We start from the raw sequence: 18,253 nt of genomic DNA on the forward strand, positions 1-18,253 counted from the left end.
ACCCTAACCCTAACCCTAACCCTAAGCGAGTCAGCTTGAGGGGACGTGTAGGGGAAGCACCTGAGCAAGTCGAGGGAAAGAGAGCTGCTCAAGTCCAGCCTGTCCTCCTACTGACTCTTCCTACTCTTCAACCTCCTCCACCGCACCTTTTGAGACCGGTCTTGACTTCTCAGTGCAGTCCTGCCCCTACTGAGTGAGCTGTACCCACCCTGCCCTCCTCCTCTGCCTGAAAAGTGAGACCAAGTCCGCCAAAACCAGCTCAACTCACCCTCAAACACCGTGCCCCGCTGGGTACACTCCCTGCGCTACTAGGAAGGGAAAGAACCAAGTCAGCAGCTTGCAAATTGAGAGAGCTGGTCCAGTCCCTCCTCCCCTCCTTCTCAGCCAAGTCTGAGGGAGAGAACGTGAACTAACAGCTTTTGCAGAGAGCGACAGCACTGCTCTTGTGGTGCTCTTGACGACTGTGTTGAGCCTGTGTGAAAAGCAAGTCAGCTTGACTTTGAGAGGAGAAGGAGGACAGAGAGTGGTCAGTCTCCAGCTCTTCCTCCCACTCTCCCTGCTCCAACTCTCCACCTTGTCCCTCCTCTGAACCTTGTGAGAGCGTCTCAAGCTGCAGGAAGCGGAACAGACTCAGTTGGAGAGCGAAAGGAAGGCTGAGGAGGTCAGCCTCGCCTTCAGACAGCAAGTTGGGGCCAAGTTTTCGCTTCTGAGCGCAGGGACACGCTCAGAGCAAGCGAGCGGTCAGAGGACGCCACTAGCGGAAGCGCGTCCGGCTGAAGCGGCGGTAAAGGGGAGAAAACGCAAGCAAAGGTGAGAGCCGGACAGAAAGGCCCGCAGAACAAGCTTCGGACGACAGAGTACGCGGTGCAGCATTGACTGTAGCAGCGCACAAGGACACGGAGCCTGGAGAGTTGCCTCGCAAAGCTCAAACACGGCCGAGACGAGAGAAAGGCTGAGCAAGGAGGTTTGGCGAAAGGTCTTGCAAGGCGCCGAAACTGATACAGGGCGGGGTGTTGTAGGTGCGTCGTGCGGTGAGGGTGTTGGCGAGACAGGTGGAACCGGAAGGACGGCGGCGGAGAGCAGCAGGTCAGCGACAAGTCCCGAGCGGAACAAAGTTCAGCGAGACTTAGACGCACAGGCAAGCCGGCTGTGCACGCTCGAGAGGCGCCTGTAAACCTGTACGTGCAATTAGAGCGTGTTAGCGGTCGTCCAGAACCGGTAACGAGAGCGAGAAGTGAAAGAGAACGGACGAGAGCGGACACACCGGAGCGTAACGTCGCTGAACGGCAAGTCCTGCTGCGGGAGCAAGCGGGCGACATCAGCACCGTCCTCTACACACGCTGCCAGAGCGCTGGCCCTCCTGCGACTCCCGCTTCCGCTAGTCGAGTCCAGGCGCGAGGAGGAGCTGTCGGATGTTCGTGCCCGCTTCCGACAGCCTTGTTACGCCGTCCAGCTAGCGCGCAGTCCTCCAGCGAGCTCGAATACCGCCCTCGCATTCGCCCAGTCCCGCCCTACGTCGTGTACGAGCCGAGTGAACGAGGGAGACGCACCTGGATTTCGAGGTCGAGCGACGGCGGTGGGCGGGAGCAGGTCGGGCGAGCGAGGCGTAAAGAGCGTCGATACATCCGATAGCAAGGACCTCGTAAGCTGAGCAAGCCCCTCTGAGCGGAGTGAGCGTTGTCGAGGGGGATGAGAAGCAACTCGCGGAAGTTGGCGCTCAAGCGACGCGGCGAACCCTTCGAGGCTGGTGCTGCTGGTAACGGGCTACATGGCATCAATCTGCGAGCGAGAAGCGGGATCTAGAGTGGTACACGAAACAAGGTGCGAGCGAGACGAGACCAGAACGAGGGGGGAACAAAAGTCTAGACGGACAAACAAGCTGCGGAGGAAGCTCGTGGCGCACAGAGTCACCGCCTCAACAACGCCTTCCTCACCTCGTCCTCACCCCGCGCCCCCTCCTCCTCGTCCTCCTCCTCCTCCTCCTCGTCATACCGCCGCACCCTCGCACTCCCATCCGTCGAGCTCCTCACCGTCCCATCCAGCAACTCCCTCGGCGTGCCCAACCTCCCACCGCTCTCCAAATCCAGCGAGACGCGCGAGGTAGGCGGGAGCGAGGAAGACGTGGTGGAGGGGTCTTGGGCTGCGTCGGCTAGGTCGGCGGCGAAGAGGCGGCGGAGGAAAACGGGGATGAGGACGGCGACTATGACTGCGAGCGTGAGCGGAGCGAGGCGGGGCGAGACGATGGCGAGGCAGAGCGAGAGTGAGGTGAAGGCCGGAGAAGGGAGCGGAAAAGCGGAAGTCAGCGTCCATCTCCGCATCCGCATCCGCGTGAGATAGAGAAAGGGAACGCACTCCCACCGAGCCCACACGCATTCTGCCACGTGACGAGATGCAGATCGTCCGATCCGGCCATCTGGTCGAGCGTGGTGCCGATTTGGGTGTGGATGTACGAGACGCCTGCGACGCCTGCGCGACGCAAAGGGGCGAGCGTCAGCGAGCTTGTCGTCGTCGGTGTTCGCGCCTTGCCTCTCGTCGCGCGAGAGCTGGAGAGCGAGGAGAGACAGAGAGAATGCGCAGGGAAAGAAGGTGAGCGGAAGTGGAAGTGTGCGCACCGAGGAACGTCGACAGCCAGAACTTCCAGACGCTGACACCGACATGCGGTGCTGCGAGGTTGAGCATCCAGTGCGGCGGGAGTGGGGCGATCCTGCGTGCGCCGAAGCGTGAAGGCTTAGTTCTCGAGTCTCCTCCCATGCGCCAGAAGATCCCTCGAGTGAAGGACGCGCGAAAAAACGCACCTGAGCACGATCAAATACGACACCAAATTCTTCTCGTGACCCCTGACGCGCTCCTGCCACGCCTCGACACGGGCTTGCCAGACGGCCGAGTTGGCGAGTACTGAGGGACCGAGGAGGGCGGAGAGGAGGTAGCAGAGTAGTGCGCCTGTTGCTACGCACTGCGTGCGAGTGAGCGAGGGTTAGCGCGCGTTCGAGCGTCGAGGAGGCGAGGGAGAGGCGGAGAAAGGGGAAGGGAAAGCGCGGACTCACGAAACAAACGAGCGGCAAGGCGACCAAGACGCCGAACAGCGCTCCGCCGAGCATCGAGAGGTACATTGAGCCTGGGATGGAGAAGGCTTGGAGGCTGCGCGAGTGGGGCGAGCGGAGTGGAGCGAGCGGGAGATTAGTCTCGCGGGAGAAGTGAGAAACGGGAGCGGAACCGCGCGACGCACAAGAGGTAGACGATGACGAAGCAGCCCATTACGCGGTAGTAATTCCGGTCGCGGTAGACCTGGAGAGCAGCGGGCGGCAACCGTCAGCCGATTCAAAGCTCGCAAGAAACGGAGCGAGGCATCTCCGCGCGCGCCCGCCCGCCCGCACGCACCTGCAAGACCTCGTTCAACTCTTTCAAGTCGTCAAAGCTCTTGGGGAGCTTGACCTTTTCCCTGTCGCCGTCGTCGATCGGCGGCAGGGTGACCTTCAAGACGAGGTACATGCCGAGCGCCGAGACGACGAGGATGGCGGCAGCCTGGAGGGAGGCGTAGAGGAGTGGTCGACGCTCGGCAAAGGTCGTGCCCCCGAGGTGCAGGGAGGGGTCGAGCGAGCGGAGGGACGAGACGGACGAGACGGAGGTTGAGCGGGTGCGCGCGTTCAGTCCCGGACGCGGCGTGGGCTTGTCTTCGTCGCTCGTGTCGTCTGCGGTGCGTTGGAGAGCCGGATTCGGGCTGGGCGGCAACTCGACTCCTCCGAAAGTCGTCGCTCGCGGGCGTCCTCCCGACGCTGCTCCACCCGTTATCGCGCCCTCGCCAGTCGTGGGCGCGAGGTCGATGACAAACTGCGGTCCGACTCGTCTCCCTTGCAACCCGTTCGCCCGATCCGCGCGCGCACGCTCGTCGGAACCTCGAACCGCACGTTGACCGCCCTCGCGCTCGTCGTCGCTGTCCTCCCCTCCTCCTGGCGCCCGCAGAGTCCTGAGCGAGTGTTCGCTCCTGTAGCTCTTTACTACGGGTTCGTCGTGTGTGTCGAAAGGGTTGTGGGAGGGGTGTGCTGCGAAGGGCGAGTGAGTGGGCGCGGGGTGAAGGGGTTGGTGGTCGTGCGAGACGGGCGAGCGGGTCGAGGAGAGCGTCGATGAGCGTGAGCGTCCTGTCATCGTAACCGGGACTCGCAAGCTGTTGTAAGCTGGGTTGTAACAGTTAAGGAGAGCGAGTTGGAAATGGGTCGAGGCGGAGGAGGGACGCCACTTGCAACCGAGATTACAAACCGAGTTGTATTCAACTTTGTATTCCTTAACTTTGTATTCACTTCCATTGTAATCCAATACAACGAGTCCTATTCTCTCCCTCTCACTCGCTCGACTCGCGTGCTGCCGTGCGCTGCTGGCCAGACTGAACGCCACCAGACTCAGTGAAACGATGACGCACTGCTTATAGACCCGCTCACTCAACCCGCGCTCTCGCTTCCAACGGACAGCGTCGAACGCTCGCTCAACACGCGGTCGTCCTCGCTCCCACACCGCTTCGCACGGCTCATTGACCACACGTGCACGCGCACACACTCGCACTGGTGACGCCGTGCACTTTCCACCCGCCCAGGAGGCGAGAGGAGAGCGGAGGAGCGTGCGCCGTGGGAACATCGGCCAACTCGACTTGCGCAGTCTCCGACTCGCTCGCTTCTCTCTCTTCTTCTTGCCACTTGTTCGCGCGAGACTGCTTTGTTTACTCGCTCGTCGGACCACCCGCGCACTCGCTTCGACACACTCGCTTGACTCGAACTCGAGGGGACCCTTTGTTCGCCCGAACCACCCACCTCCTTTCTCTCCCGAAGATTCTTCTCGCCACCCGACCCTCGGCCCTTCTTCTCGCCCGACCCACATCCACGACTCAAGCTCGACCATGCGCTCTACGCTCGCCCTCGCTCTCGCAGCGACCGCCGCCTCACTCACCTCGCCCGTCCTCGCCTCCTCGCATGGACACAGCTCGCACGCGCAGGGACTCGCCAAGCGCCATGTGATTGGTGATGGTGGGATGGTCAGGAGGATGGTGAGGCGTGTCAGGAGGGCCGAAGGTGCGTTCTGTGCGAATCTTCTTTCGAGAAGGGTCACGAGAGGAGGGGGCGGCGGAGTTCCCGTCCGGGTCGACTTCCTTTCCACGACGACGCGTGCTGACATTTCTTCGCTCGTCTCTGGCCATCGTGCTCTCGCTCTCGCGCACGTCTCCTTCGTCTCGAGCAGGCGCGGCCGTCCTCTCCCTCCCCTCCAACTCTTCCACCACGAACACCACCACCTCGTCGTCGTCGAACACCTTGGACAAGAAGAAGCAATACACGTCGACCGCGATCTGGTGGGCTGAAGCCGGATGGATCGGGTCGTGCGGAGAAGTCATCTCGTGCGCTTCCCTCCCACTCCTTCCTCCTTCTTCCTCGCTGACGAGTTCTCGGACGGGACATGAAGCGACACCGACTATGTCCTCGCCCTCCCCCTCTCACTCTACCCCACCCCCTCCTCCCCCTCTCCGCTCTGCAACCAATCCCTCACCCTGTCCGCCCCCTCGACCGGCAAATCCCTCACCGCGCGCGTCGTAGGAGCGAGCGACAGGGATTCCTATACGGCGATGAGTAAGGCGGCGTTCGAGGCGCTCGGAGGGGACTTGGAGGGTGGTGAGGTGGGAGTGGTGATGGAGTTTGTCGATAGCGGCGTGGCGATCCCTTCGTCGTCCGCGGTCCAGTCGGGCGCGGGAAAGGTCGTAGCTGCGGCTTCGAGTTCCGCCAACTCGCCTGCCGCCGTCGCGCAAACTACGACGACTCAGGCCGCGAAGACCTCGTCCCCGGCTCAGACGACTACCCAGGCTCCGACGACGCAGGCGAAGCAGACGACCTCCGCGACGACGACGACGAGCTCGTGGGACTCGGCTTCCGCTGCGTCGGCTTCGGCGGCGTCGAAGAGTAGCGCTGATGCGGCTTGGGCATGTGCGTCGTGCCTTCCTTCCTCCTTTCTCGTCTTTTTCCTCGCGTTGGAAGGAACTGACAAGATGAGAGTTCGGGCATTCGATCACAGCGAGCTCGTCCGCTGCCGCTGCTGCCGCTGCCGCCTCCAAGAGTAGCGCCGACGCCGCTTGGGCTTGTACGTCCTCCTCCTCCTCCTTCCTGCTTGCCAGAGCACGAGTTGACGGATCGGATCTGCTGGGTACGTCACAGCGAGTTCGTCGGCCGCTGCTTACAAGATGTGGGCTTCGTCGTCTTCTTCCGCTGCCGCTGCTGCCGCTGGTGCGTCCCGCCTCGCGGCAAATCTCTCTCTCCTCGTCCTTCAGCGGAGATGGAGAGATGCTCATGCAGCGCGTCGAACCGCAACAGCCTCCAAGTCCTCCGCCGACGCAGCCTGGGCCTCCTCCTCCTCCGCCGCCGCCGCCGCAGCAGCCGCCTCAAAGTCTTCCGCCGACGCAGCCTGGGCTTCTTCGTCGTCCGCTGCCGCTGCTGCGAAGGCTACTCAGACCTCTTCGAGCGGAGGAGACGGTGGTTCGAGCGGTGGTGGGAAGGTCTACACTGGAGGGATCGCGACGTTCTTCTACCGTGCGTGTATTCCCTTTCCACTCGTATCGACCACAGCGAGGTGCTCATAAGTGGTCAACATCGCTCGCAGAGAACGGCGTCGCAGGTAACTGCGGCCAAGTCAACTCGGACGACAGCTACATCGTCGCGCTCCCTACCTCGTTCGTCCTCTCTTTCCTCGCCCGCCTCTCGCTCGCTGACGGGGGACTTCTACCGGTAGGACGTACGCCGGCGGCTCTCACTGCGGCCAGAGCGTCAAGATCACCCGCTCCGACACGGGCCAGTCAATCACCGCAAAGGTCGCCGACTCGTGCCCTACCTGGTTCGTCTCCACCTCCTTCCCTTCCTTTCCATCTGCTTATCAGCTAATCGTGTGCGACAGCAACAACGCGAGTTGCCTTGATTTGAGTGTGGGAGCGTACAAGGCTTTGGGAGGGACGGACTCGATGGGTGTTTTGTGAGTCCTGCTTCGTTGCGCTCCTCAGCGTTGATGCTGACTGTGTCCGCGGCTTCCAATTTCCTGCTCGGGTGCTCGCAGCGACATCACCTGGGTGCGTTCCTCTCGTCGACCAAGACCGCTTTCGCTCACAACGGAGACTGACCTTGTCCTCCGCTCTCGTCGCGCAGCAATTCGTCTAAGCTCTCACACCATTCCCATCGCGTCGCCGGCCGATGCCCTACCCCGTCCTCTCGCCTTTGCAAAAACAGACACTCTCGTTTCCTCCTCAGCATACCCCATTCTCGTTCACGCACACGACACTCACGACCTCCATTCCTCTTTCACTCTTCTCGCTGCACATTTCGCATTTCTATTCTTCGCACGCAACACGCACCACGCACATTTGTCGAGCGCGCTCGCCGCTGCTCCTTGCCTATCTTCTTACCCGGACGTTGATCGTCCTCCCCTCTTCTCGTTTCACTTTCTTACGTCGTCCACCTTCTCCTCTGTGCGCTCTTCGGACGCTGGAGGGGGCTGCAACGCACTTTCACGCTTTCTTAGGTCGTTGGCGCGCAGAAGGGAGAGAGAATCGCTTCGGTTTGGCTCTCGCCCTTGCCCGTTGGACTCGCCGAGCTAGAGAGCGCACTGCTAGCGTGTTCTCAGCTTGTTTGTAGGACCAGGAAGGCCCACGACCGACTTTGCCCGCCGCTCGTCCTCGTCGCCTCGCTCGACCCGCTTCTCTCGCCTCGTCCATTCGCTCATCCTCGCAGGACAGGCTCGCGGCTGTTTTGCCTGCTTCGTACGACTGCTAGACCGTTACACACGTCGCCTCAACCCGCCACGTTCCCTCAGTCCCCTCGCTCGTCATCGCTTCGACCCCACCTCGACCTGTTCAGAGGGTGTCCCCCATCGACGACGACACGCGAGCTTAGAGTGGATGGCCACCCCTGAGACGACCGCCCTGTCCATCCGCATCCACCTCCCACCCTCCCCAATCGACCCAGGCGGCTCGCATCTCACTCTCCCCTCCTCGCCCTCGTCGACAGTCGCAGACCTCAAGGCTGGCTTGGTAGAGCGGTGTGGACTTGGAGCGGAGGAGGGAGAGGCGCTGGGGCTGGCAAAGGGGGCGAGGAGGTTGAGGGACGCGGAGCGGTTGGGAGAGGTGTTTGAGGAGGAGAGGAAGGTGCGTCCAGTTCGCTTGCTCGGAACTGTACGGCTAGAGGGTTCGATAGAGGGACGACGCAGATGCTACTCTGCCGAGTCGAGGTGCACCGGCAAAGTCAATCGCTGACACCGCTTGCTTTCGCAGGTTGATCCCTCCGCCCCTCTCACGCTTCACGTCGTCGCCCGTCCTTCGGTACTCGACAAGCTGCGCCAGCATGCGGATCCTGTGGAACCGGAGGAAAGAGCTTCGACTGAGCCGCCTGCGGTGGTTGCGAGCGCTGAAGTCGCAGCGGCAGAACCGGCGGTCGTTGCAGATTCTTCGGACCAGGCGGCCGCTTTGGGAGACGGACCAGCCGCACAACCGCCTGAGCCTGTCGAACAACCCGCCGCAACGGTCCCTGTTCCCGAGGAACTGCACTACTCGCCAGCCTATATCGTCCCGCCTCCCTCCCTGCCCGAACCCGTCGCCTCGACTTCCTCCATCGCCGCCACCGCCGCCGCTGCAGCAACTCTTCCTACGTCCGCTGCCTCGCCTGCCGTCCCCGTCTCGCCCTACACGACCTACATCGCTCACCTCCAGCGGCTCCTCCCTCTCCAGCGCGCCTTGCTCCTCCTGAACCTCCAGAAAGCGCATGCGCACTACACTCGCGCCCTTACCGCTCCTTCAACGAGCGAAGGAGTCGAGGACGTTGAGCGGATGTTGAAAGAGGTTGGGGTTTGGAGGATTGTGGAGGAGAAGGTTGAGCAGAGGGAGGCGGAGTGGAGGAAGCTGTATGCCGGTGACGAGGCTGTGGACGGGGTCGAGCGGGTGGAGGAGGAGTTCCAGATCGTCCAGGTTGGGTGAGTCCGTCGAAAAGCCTTGCGTTCGGTCCGGTCGCTTTCTGCGATAGAGACTGATGCGCGAATTGCTTCGGTCTACACAGCGGCCTGCCCTACCTCCTTCACACGCCACCAGACCCGCATCGCCGCCCATCTCACCCGCCTCTCGCCGCTGTCCTCCAACACACCCGCACCGAGACGGTCCAGCACTGCCTGACGACGATGCTCCAGCTCCTCCTCACCATGTCTCCCGGCGTCCCCGCTCTCGCCTACGGTCGCGCAACCGCCCCTCGATCCGGCGCACCGCCTGTCGCTGCCGCCCCAGGCGCGAACCCAAACGCACCCGATGCCCTCGCCGCCGCTCGACTGGCCCAACTCGGCTTCCTCAACGCCCCTCCCGGCGCTGCCGGCCGCCCGATGCATCCTCTCGCTCAAGGCGCGCAGATTCGCCGCCGTGCGACACTGTCGGTCATCATCAACCTCGACGTGATCCTCTCCTTCCTGATTCCCCTCTTCCTCCTCTCGCTCAAACTCGCTTTCCTGCTGTGGATCTTTGGACGACACGCGAGTCCGACGAAGAGGATGATTCTGGGCGCGATGGCGGCGCTGTGGGTCGTCTGGGAGGGAATCGGGATCAGGAGGAGGAGGTTGCAGCGCGAGAGGGAGCGCGAGAGGCTGGAGAGGGAGAGGAGGCGCGCGTTGAGGGCAGCTGCGAGGACGCATCAGGCGCAAGCTCAGGCGCAACAGCCGCCGGGCGACGTGCAGGCAGGACAACCGCAGCCTGGTCCCGCACCTCCTCCTCAGCAGCCCGGCGCGCCCCAGCCTCCCGCCGCGCTCGTCCGCCGCGCCCGCCACCCCGCCAACGCCCATGACCGCGCTCGTCGACACCGCGAGCTGCCCTCGCGCCTCTCACCGAAATACTGGATCAACCTCATCGCCGCCGTCGGACTCGTTGCCGAAGCGCGCGAACTCGGTCTCTCGCCACGCTTCATCGCTGGCCGACCCATCGCGCCTGCTCCGCCTCCGCCTCGCACCGCAGCCGAAAAGCGCTACGAGGCGTTGAAGCGCGTCGTGCGGAATGTCTGTGTGGCGGTTGTGTTGTTCGTCGGGACGCTCAGTCCGGAGGTGGAGCGGAAGAGAAAGAGGGCACTCGAGAAGCGCGAGAGGTTGTTGGCGGAGCGGAGAGTCGCGGCGGCGGCGGCGGCGGCGGCGGCGAGGGCGTTCCTCGACCAGCCGCCTGTGCTGCCGTCGGTTGCAGGACCTCTCGACCAGGGAACTGATGGGCTGAGGCGCCGTGCGACGGGTGCGCAGGGCAGGAGCGCGGTCTCGGACGAGCAGCTCTTCCAGGATGGCGGCAGCGAGGCGTACCAGTCTCAGCATGGGGTTCCCCCCGCCTCGACCTCGACTCCAGCCGGCGCAACAGACGTGCACAACGCTTCAGCTTCGACGTCCGCCCATACTATCGGCTCGCAAGCCGCACCCACCGCATCGACCTCGACCGCCCCCGCTCCCGCCCTACCGCCCGACTCTGCACCTCCCTCGCCGCCTGATCTTCCTCCCTCACCTCAGAACGTTCTCGCCGATTCGGACGGCGGTGCAGACGGCGAAGACGCGGCAGAAGACGACGATGTCGCGTCTGCGACTTCGGGAGATGGCGCAACGACTTCGGACGATGAGGAGCGTGCGAGGGCGGACGATGCGGGAGAGGGACTTGCAGGTGATGTTGGAGCGGATGTGGATCAGGTCGTTGCGCTGTTTTGAGGCCTTTGGAATCGCAATGGGACGCTCGTTTCGCGAGGCAGGGATCCAGGAATTGTTCCTTTCCCTCGTCTCCGGACTGCTTGCTTCGCTTTACGCTTGAAGGTTCGTGAGAGTGTCCCAGCTACGCACCACAAGCGAGAATGAGCCGCTTCGAGCGACAACTCCGCTCTCCGCTTCTCTCGCTCCGTCCTCACGCTGCGTCTCCGCTCACTTGCTTCGAACGCGCTCGGCGCGTGCCAGAAAGATGCCTGGTGTACGGCACTACCTCGACCTGCACCACCTGCGCCGGCTAGAGTGCGTCGTCCTCGCACCTCGCTCGAACCTCGGACTTCTCGAAGCTGATCCCCTCCCCGTCGTTGCGGTCAGCGAGTATGCTTATTCGGCGGTCGACAAGTCGCCTGTGTCGCAGTACATCATGCGGCACTGGTGGACCTGGACGGCGTCGTTCGCTCCGCCCTGGCTTGCACCCAAGTTCGTTCATCAGTTTGCGTGTTTCTCTCGTCTCGCAGCGCTCTGACGGGCTTGGTGTCTGCAGCGCTATCACCGTCATCGGATTCTGCGCCATCCTGCTGAATACGGCGACGGTCGCGTTGGTAGCGGGAGACTTGCGAGGGAGCGAGAACGGGTGGGTGTGGGCGAGTTGCGCTGCAGGACTGTTCTTCTACCAGGTGCGTTGCGAGCCGAGGTTGCGTTACCGGAGAAGGCGTAGGAGCCTAAAGGCTGACGCTTTCGATGGTCGTCGACCATGCAGACAATGGACAGTACGCTTCAATCTCCTTCGACGCATCCTTCGCGCTCATTCACCCGCTGACCTGTCCAGTCGCACAGACATCGACGGCAAGCAGGCACGGAGAACGGGAACGAGCTCGCCAATGGGAGAGCTGTTCGACCACGGACTGGACACGCTCAAGTACGTTCTTCGCCCAGTCTTCTCCTCTTTCTCGCGCCGTTGACCTCGATTCACGTAGCTGCCCGCTCGGTGCGCTCATTCAGGCGTCGGCGATGGCGCTTGGCCCGTCATCGCTGGCGCTGCTCTGCATCCTCGTTCCGTGCTGGAGCATGTACGTCGTGCGTTGCCTGTCTCGCTCGTTCGTCTTTTCGCCTGGTATGCTGACTCGTCGTGCGCGTTACGCAGAGTACGTGGGAAGAATATCATACCGGCACGCTGTATCTCGGCTTCGTGAACGGGTCAGTCCCGTCCACCTTCTCGACGACCGGGCAATTCGCTGACATTAGTCGCGTGTAGACCCGTCGAAGGCGTCCTCCTCGCCGTCTTGATTCTCGTATGGACAGCCATCAAAGGTGCGCGAGGACTCAACCGAGGCCATCAGCGCGCCTCGAGACTCCCGCTCGGAACTGACGCTTGATCATCGGCTTGTGTTTCCGCACAGGCTCGTCCTGGTGGCTCCTTACCGTCTCCGAAGCGTTCGGGGATGTCGCGCTCCTCCCGTCAAGCTGGCGGATGAGCCACCTCGTGATTGCTTTTCTGACCATCGCATTTCTGACGACGCATCTCCCGCTCTGGTGCGTGTCTGACGCGAGCCCTTCTTCTCTTGAACACCCGAGCTAGTCGTGAGCTGATGTTACGCTCGACCTCCTGCGCACAGCCTCTGGAACGTCTACTCGCAACTCACCTCCCCTCCGCGCCGCCCTCTCACCCGACCAGGCCGGCACTCGACGACCCTCAACCCTCCTTCTCCCGCTGAAGCGTTCCAGCAGCTCCTTCCGATTGTCGGCTTCAGCGTGTTGACGGTCATGTGGGTCCTGAGCCCGCAGAGCGTGATGCTCGAGGGAGGAGGGAAGTTGGTTGAGTTTGCGCTTGTTGTCTGTGAGTCTCGTTCGCGGCTGTCCGCCTTCCACACCCTCTGGGATGTGCGCTGACTTAGTCGTCTTTTGGTGGACTCGCAGGCTTCCTCTTCGGCCAGCTCTCATCCAAGATCATCCTCGCGCACTTGACGAAGGGGCTCTTCCCGTTTTCTTGGCCGCTCCTCATTCCTCTCGCAATTCCGGCTATCGCAGTCAACACCCCTTACCTCGGGCTGTCGGTCGAATCTCGCTTTGCGATCGGAATCCTTCGAACTGACTCGCTTGCACGCAGCCCGTCTCTCCTCCCTCCGACGCTCGAAGCGCTCTACCTTCACCTTCTTCTCACCCTCTCGCTCCTCTCCTACACCCTCTCCGCCCACGCCGTCCTCTCCTCCTTCTGCGGCTACCTCGGCATCTCCTGCCTCACGATCCCCTTCCCGAACAAGGCAGTCGAGGGGTGGGTGCCTCTGCCCACCGTCAAGCTGCACCAGAGTGCTCGACCGCCTTCGATGGGCGAGTACGGCGCGCAAGAGGAGGTGGAGACGTACCCCCCTGCATCGGCTGCCGGACGGGCGCCCCTCGCGCTCGACCGCGTGAGGAGGTGGCTCGATTCGGCTGCTTCGTCCTCGTCCAGGGGAGACGGGTCGTCGCTCGGCGTGAACGGCGATGCGGGAGGAGGCGGACGGAAACGGAGCAATACGAGCGAGAGGGAGAGGGAAGTTGGGCTGGGTGGCAGCGGCGGTGCAGCGGGTGCGCCGTCACCTCTAGGTGTGGGAGGAGCTGGCGGTGCGGCGGGACAGGCGGGCAGGATCGCGGGTTCGCCACGGAAGGGAGGAAGGGCGTGAGGAGCGGCCGCGGGGGCTTGGTCGTCGGCAAGGAGGCGGATCTCTCGGGCCGCGGTAGACTCGCAACTTATCAAGCATCGCACTGCATCCCTGGCATCGCACGACTACACTTTCGCCGTGTCGAAGCGAGCGAGGCGAAGGGAGATTCCTGGAGGAACGGGACTCGGCGGGTGCGGCGAGTCCGGGTGCGCCTGGAAGCCCTGCGAGAATACTCCTAGATATCCTGCGAGTCATTCCGTCCAGCCGAACCCGTGCGAGACGTCGACAGCGAACCTTCCTCCTCATCTCGCTCGCTCACCTTGCTCGTCGTCAACTTTGCGCTCTGAAGTCATGTTCGCCCGCCAGTCGCTCTCTGTCGCCCGTCAGGCTGCCGCACGCCGCACCGTCGCCCTCCCCAAGGCGCGCGCGTTCCACGTCGACAGTGCGTTCGCCTCCCTTCTCGCGGTGCTCATCGCAACGCTACACAGCGACGAGAAGCTACGCTGACCCTTGAGTGGTGCTCGCAGACGTCATCAACAACACCACTCCCTTTGGTGCGCACCGCCGTCCTCTCCTCGCGCGGTCGCGAACCTTTCGCCGAGTCCGGCCCCCTCCGCCAACTCTCGCCTCGCGATGCAGGCTGGATGCGCTTGTCAGGAGGGTGAGCTAACCTCGACTGTTTGCGCGGCGCAGACCAGACCAACGGCACCAAGCTCGCGCTCTACATGATCGGCTTCTTCGGCGGCGGATTCGCGATCCCCTTCGTCGGTGCGTGCCCGACTGCCTGTCTGCCCTCTCTTTCGCTTAGACGAAGCTGACTTTGTGCTTTCGTCGACGTGCGCACAGCCGCCGCTTTCCAGATCCACAAGGCCTCGGCATAAACACCCTTTCGCTTCGGAACGGCGGACTCGTGCGTGGGATGTATTGCGGGCGAGGTCTCGCTGGAATGGAGGAGTCTATTTGTCGCTCGATAAGGTGGACACGAGATGCCGACCGGATGAGCGAGCGGTCGAAGAAGACGACAGGGAGGCTTCACTCGATGCTGTCGTGGGCGTGCTCGCTGGACGCTGCAGATTGGACAGGCTTCAGACAACCTATCTACACTGGTTCGTTTCCTCCAGCGGCACGGCTGTCAGGCGGAAATGCTTCCGTCGCTTAACCCGGACGCTCCTTTTTCTCGTGCGCTTTCGAGTCGCAAAACGCTCGCAGCACAATCGCCCAATCGAGGTACACTAGCCCAGGCGCAGGCGCGAAGAACAGGTGATGCTTGCTGACTTCTCCGCCCTCTCACTCTGGAGGACGAAAGACGGGCAAACGAGGACTTCTGGTTTTCTTCTGTCTCCGAAACGCATCAAGATCAAGAAAGAGCACGAAGCCAGGCATCCAGGTGCTCCAGACGGGTTGGTTGAAGATGCGCGAGTAAATTGCTTGGATATCGGAGGTCGAGAGGGCGTCGGAGGCGAGGTTGAGGCGGCGATTGAAGTAGGTGGAGGGATCAGAGAGCATCGTAGCTGCTAAGTAGCCTGCGTTTCAAGCGAGTGTCAGTGGGCAAGTTCGAGCGAGAGGAAGAGAAGGGAGCGTACCTATGTCGCCGGTCGAGACGAGCTGGAGTTGTCGCGAACCGAAGACGGCGCGGAAGAAGCCGAGTGCGAGGGAGCGCATCAGGCCGTTCCGCTTCGGGAACTGCGTGCGTTGCGAGGAGGTCAGCTCGGATGACGGCGAGGAAACAGAAGCGATGGCAGACTTACGTTGTCCATGAACAGCACCGGCGCGACAACCTTCCACTCAATTCCGCTCTCCCTCAGTCCCTCCTCAATCCTCACCTCTGAATCAATGTGCGAAATGCCGATCATTGGCGTCGCGTCGGTGACGGAGCTGAAGACGAGGAAGACGAGGTTGGCGGTGGCGGGGCGTCTTCGGCGTCTTCGGCTGGTTGGCCTCTCGCTGGTTGAGCTATGACTGCGTGGAGGGAGCGTCAGCGCGAGGAATCAAATGAGCAAGAGCGACAGGACGAACGTATCTAGAAATGCGGAACGGACACCAACGAGCGCCTCGCCCAAACTCTGCTCATCCGCCAGATTTTCACGGACGACCTCGACGCCCTGGTCCTTGAGCTTCTGCACTCAGGACTGGACGGGTTGCGCGAGAGCGCGCGGACTTGAGGATGATCTAGAAGAGCGAGGAGCGCGCGGACGATGGCAGAGCCTTGCTTGCCAGTCGCACCGACACTGCGCATCGGAGAGTAAGCAGGCATGGTTGCGTCGAGTGTATGAAGTCAAGGACAGCGGAAGGCGCGACGGTTGCGCGAAGGTCGGGAGCCGACACCTGTATCAGCGCACAATAAGGCGGAAACTCCGGCCACGAGAAACGGAACGACGGACCGGCGGCAGCCAGTGTCGACGTGTACAGCCGGTAACTTATCGGCGCTGAGCACTGTAGAGCGAGTCGGGCGGAGCGGCGACGGACCGCGCGACGATAGCGAGCGCAGGCGGAGAATCAGGAAAGGAGGGGACCGACGATCTGCGGGCGGACGTGACGCTGTTCCCGACGTCGTGCAACGCAGCATGCGGCGATACCGGGCTCCCGCGTTCACAGCATGGTCGCGGGGCGGCGTAAAATCGTTGCGGAGAAAGGCTGGCGGAGGGAGCGAGCGATGCGGGCGGAGGTCTGAGTCAGCTGTGCGGCGCTCAAGAAGCGATGGACAGCCAGCAGCACGTCGTTCTCCTTCTTCTCCCGCACCAGCAACCCTTTCCCAGCCTTCCCAGCGACCCTCGAGCGAAATGTCCACCAACCCGACCCCCTCCTCCTCCTCCTGGCAGCATCGCGCTCAGGCGGCGTACGACGAGACGCAGGCCAAGATCCCAGCAGACTGGCGCATCGACGAGCGTCTCCTCGCGCCCGCCTGGGTCGATGTCGCCGCGCAAGATCCGGACGAGGTCGAGCAGCGAGTCGACGGCGTGCTCGCGTCGAGCGGGATCCTGAGCGAGGACGAGTTGCGCATCGTCCACAGCGACGCCACGGCCACCGTCAACAAGCTCCAGCGCGGCGAATGGAGCGCCGTCGCCGTCGTGACGGGTGTGTCGCTCGCCAACCCCCTCTCTCGCTCGTTCACGACGCTGACTGTCGCTCGTTCTCGCTCCGATGAAGCGTTCTGCAAGTCGGCTGCCATCGCACAGCAGTTGTACAGGTGCTGCACCGAGCTCTTCTTCGACCGCGCCCTCAAGCGGGCACACGAGCTCGACGACCACTTCTCGAAGACCGGCAAGCCTGTCGGACCCTTGCATGGCCTGCCAATCAGCTTGAAGGGTGCGTGGACTTCCACAGTGACGCTGTGAGTTAGGCTGACGATTCGTTGCGCCCGCAGACCAGCACGAGCTGAAGGGAATGCGCAACACGATCGGCTTCGTCTCCTGGCTCGACAAGCTGGCCGACGCAGACGGTCCTATCGGCGCAGCTCTCGAGGCAGACGGCGCCGTCCTCTACGTCAAGAGCAACGTACCGACCTCGCTCTTCGGGTCCGAAACCGTCAACCGGATCTACGGACGCTGCCTGAACCCGCTGAACCGTCGGCGCGGTCCCGGTGGTTCGTCTGGCGGCGAAGCGGCTCTCCTCGCCTCCTTCGCGTCTCCCCTCGGACTCGGTAGCGACATTGCAGGCCCGATTCGCATCCCAGCAGCGATGTGCGGTGTGTACGGCTTCAAACCCTCGTTCGGACGCCTGCCTTTCCTCAGCGGTCGAGGCGTCGGCGGAGGCGCCGAATTTGTCTACCCCGTATGGGGACCTCTCGCACGCTCTATTCCCGACCTCGCCTTGCTCATGCGGTCGGTCATCGCATCGGAGCCTTGGAGGATCGACCCAACTTGCGTTCCGATGCCTTGGAAGCCGGTCACGCTCAACCGACCGCTTCGAATTGGCGTCTTGCGCGACAACGGAATGGTCCGACCGCATCCGCCCATCCGGCGAATGCTTGACGAGACGGTCGAGAAGCTGAAGGTGGCAGGTCACGAAAGTGCGTTCCGCTTCACTTCCTCGGCAGCTTATTCTTCCTGACTGGCTCGCACCACCGTTGCAGTCATTGACTGGGACGTCGCCCCTCTGCACGCCCAGGCGCTCAAGATCGGTTTCGCCTTCCTCTTCCAAGACGGCGGCGCCGCTCTCCGCGCAGAGCTGAAAGACGAGCCGGTCCTTCCGTGCATCTACACGGGCAAGCCTGGCTCGGAACTGACGTCGGACGAGATGCTGAAGTTCTACTGGGAGATGTTCGGGTTGCGGATCGAGTGTGAGTCTGCCATTTCTCCTCCGCTCGCTCGTCTCGCTCGACTGACCTTCCCTTTTCACGCAGACCGCCAACGCTGGAACGCCCTCAAGCTCGACGCCGTCATTTGCCCCGTCGCTTCACACGCAGCCGTCTCTCACGACAACTACAACGACTGGACGCATACCTTGCCCTGGAACGTCCTCCAGTACTGCGCGCTGGCGATGCCGGTTGGAAAGATCGAGGAGGGCGAGATGCAGGTGAGCAAGGAGTATAGGCGGGAGGAGCCGAGGAAGGTGGAGGTGTTGAGGGAGGGGTTGAAGAAGGTCAGGGGCGAGGAGGAGAACCGCGCGATGTGTGCGTCCTCGCTTCCATTCTCCGTTGCAGCTGTCGTGCATTTCACTGACGTTCTAATTGCTCTCCACTCGCAGGGCTCGACAACAATCTCCGCCGCGACAGCCTCGGACTCCCTCTCTCGCTCCAAGTCGTAGCACCCACCTACATGGATGAGCAGTGTCTCGCCGTCGCTTCCGTCATCGAGAAAGTCGTCAAGTCGTAGACGTAGCCGTCTTCCCGCGCGTTTGGAACGTCTGTTTGGCTTCACAGCGTTTGGCTCGAGATTGCAGCTTGCATCGCTGCTCCCGCTCGC

The 18,253-nt window shown here is 62.6% G+C and overlaps 7 protein-coding genes across 7 annotated transcripts; 5 read left to right on the top strand and 2 right to left on the bottom strand.

Moving 5' to 3' along the window:
* Window positions 1-1,907: 1,907 nt before the first annotated feature.
* On the bottom strand, window positions 1,908-4,143 carry RHTO_06568 (SNARE associated Golgi protein; the record flags this gene model as incomplete). Its single annotated transcript, XM_016420229.1, has 7 exons — window positions 1,908-2,206; window positions 2,353-2,466; window positions 2,613-2,704; window positions 2,796-2,953; window positions 3,045-3,138; window positions 3,227-3,285; window positions 3,379-4,143. 7 exons carry the CDS (start codon window positions 4,141-4,143, stop codon window positions 1,908-1,910), a joined length of 1,581 nt encoding a protein of 526 aa, XP_016269315.1.
* A 742-nt stretch (window positions 4,144-4,885) lies between these two features.
* Window positions 4,886-7,175, top strand: RHTO_06569 (expansin family protein; the record flags this gene model as incomplete). The annotated part of the gene is made up of 11 exons (XM_016420230.1): window positions 4,886-5,057; window positions 5,224-5,377; window positions 5,443-5,957; window positions 6,046-6,111; window positions 6,186-6,254; window positions 6,342-6,557; window positions 6,628-6,697; window positions 6,757-6,858; window positions 6,919-6,993; window positions 7,075-7,087; window positions 7,164-7,175. 11 exons carry the CDS (start codon window positions 4,886-4,888, stop codon window positions 7,173-7,175), a joined length of 1,464 nt encoding a protein of 487 aa, XP_016269316.1.
* Window positions 7,176-7,912: 737 nt separating this feature from the next.
* On the top strand, window positions 7,913-10,719 carry RHTO_06570 (uncharacterized protein; the record flags this gene model as incomplete). Its single annotated transcript, XM_016420231.1, has 3 exons — window positions 7,913-8,158; window positions 8,285-8,979; window positions 9,063-10,719. 3 exons carry the CDS (start codon window positions 7,913-7,915, stop codon window positions 10,717-10,719), a joined length of 2,598 nt encoding a protein of 865 aa, XP_016269317.1.
* Window positions 10,720-10,963: 244 nt separating this feature from the next.
* Window positions 10,964-13,370, top strand: RHTO_06571 (ethanolaminephosphotransferase; the record flags this gene model as incomplete). Its single annotated transcript, XM_016420232.1, has 11 exons — window positions 10,964-11,190; window positions 11,255-11,387; window positions 11,471-11,480; window positions 11,548-11,629; window positions 11,688-11,787; window positions 11,855-11,907; window positions 11,966-12,021; window positions 12,111-12,243; window positions 12,327-12,547; window positions 12,628-12,760; window positions 12,818-13,370. 11 exons carry the CDS (start codon window positions 10,964-10,966, stop codon window positions 13,368-13,370), a joined length of 1,701 nt encoding a protein of 566 aa, XP_016269318.1.
* A 330-nt stretch (window positions 13,371-13,700) lies between these two features.
* RHTO_06572 (cytochrome c oxidase subunit VIIc) lies at window positions 13,701-14,230 on the top strand (the record flags this gene model as incomplete). Its single annotated transcript, XM_016420233.1, has 4 exons — window positions 13,701-13,791; window positions 13,877-13,903; window positions 14,043-14,117; window positions 14,196-14,230. 4 exons carry the CDS (start codon window positions 13,701-13,703, stop codon window positions 14,228-14,230), a joined length of 228 nt encoding a protein of 75 aa, XP_016269319.1.
* Window positions 14,231-14,636: 406 nt separating this feature from the next.
* RHTO_06573 (NmrA-like domain containing protein) lies at window positions 14,637-15,603 on the bottom strand (the record flags this gene model as incomplete). Its single annotated transcript, XM_016420234.1, has 5 exons — window positions 14,637-14,872; window positions 14,933-15,032; window positions 15,098-15,308; window positions 15,366-15,466; window positions 15,544-15,603. 5 exons carry the CDS (start codon window positions 15,601-15,603, stop codon window positions 14,637-14,639), a joined length of 708 nt encoding a protein of 235 aa, XP_016269320.1.
* A 310-nt stretch (window positions 15,604-15,913) lies between these two features.
* On the top strand, window positions 15,914-18,163 carry RHTO_06574 (fatty-acid amide hydrolase; the record flags this gene model as incomplete). Its single annotated transcript, XM_016420235.1, has 6 exons — window positions 15,914-16,424; window positions 16,497-16,655; window positions 16,714-17,358; window positions 17,422-17,628; window positions 17,692-17,961; window positions 18,036-18,163. The coding sequence occupies 6 exons, from the start codon at window positions 15,914-15,916 to the stop codon at window positions 18,161-18,163; spliced, it is 1,920 nt and encodes a 639-aa protein (XP_016269321.1).
* Between the last annotated feature and the right edge of the window lie 90 nt (window positions 18,164-18,253).

This window comes from Rhodotorula toruloides, assembly GCF_000320785.1.
Source record: "Rhodotorula toruloides NP11 unplaced genomic scaffold Scaffold44, whole genome shotgun sequence".
Taxonomy (NCBI): domain Eukaryota; kingdom Fungi; phylum Basidiomycota; class Microbotryomycetes; order Sporidiobolales; family Sporidiobolaceae; genus Rhodotorula; species Rhodotorula toruloides.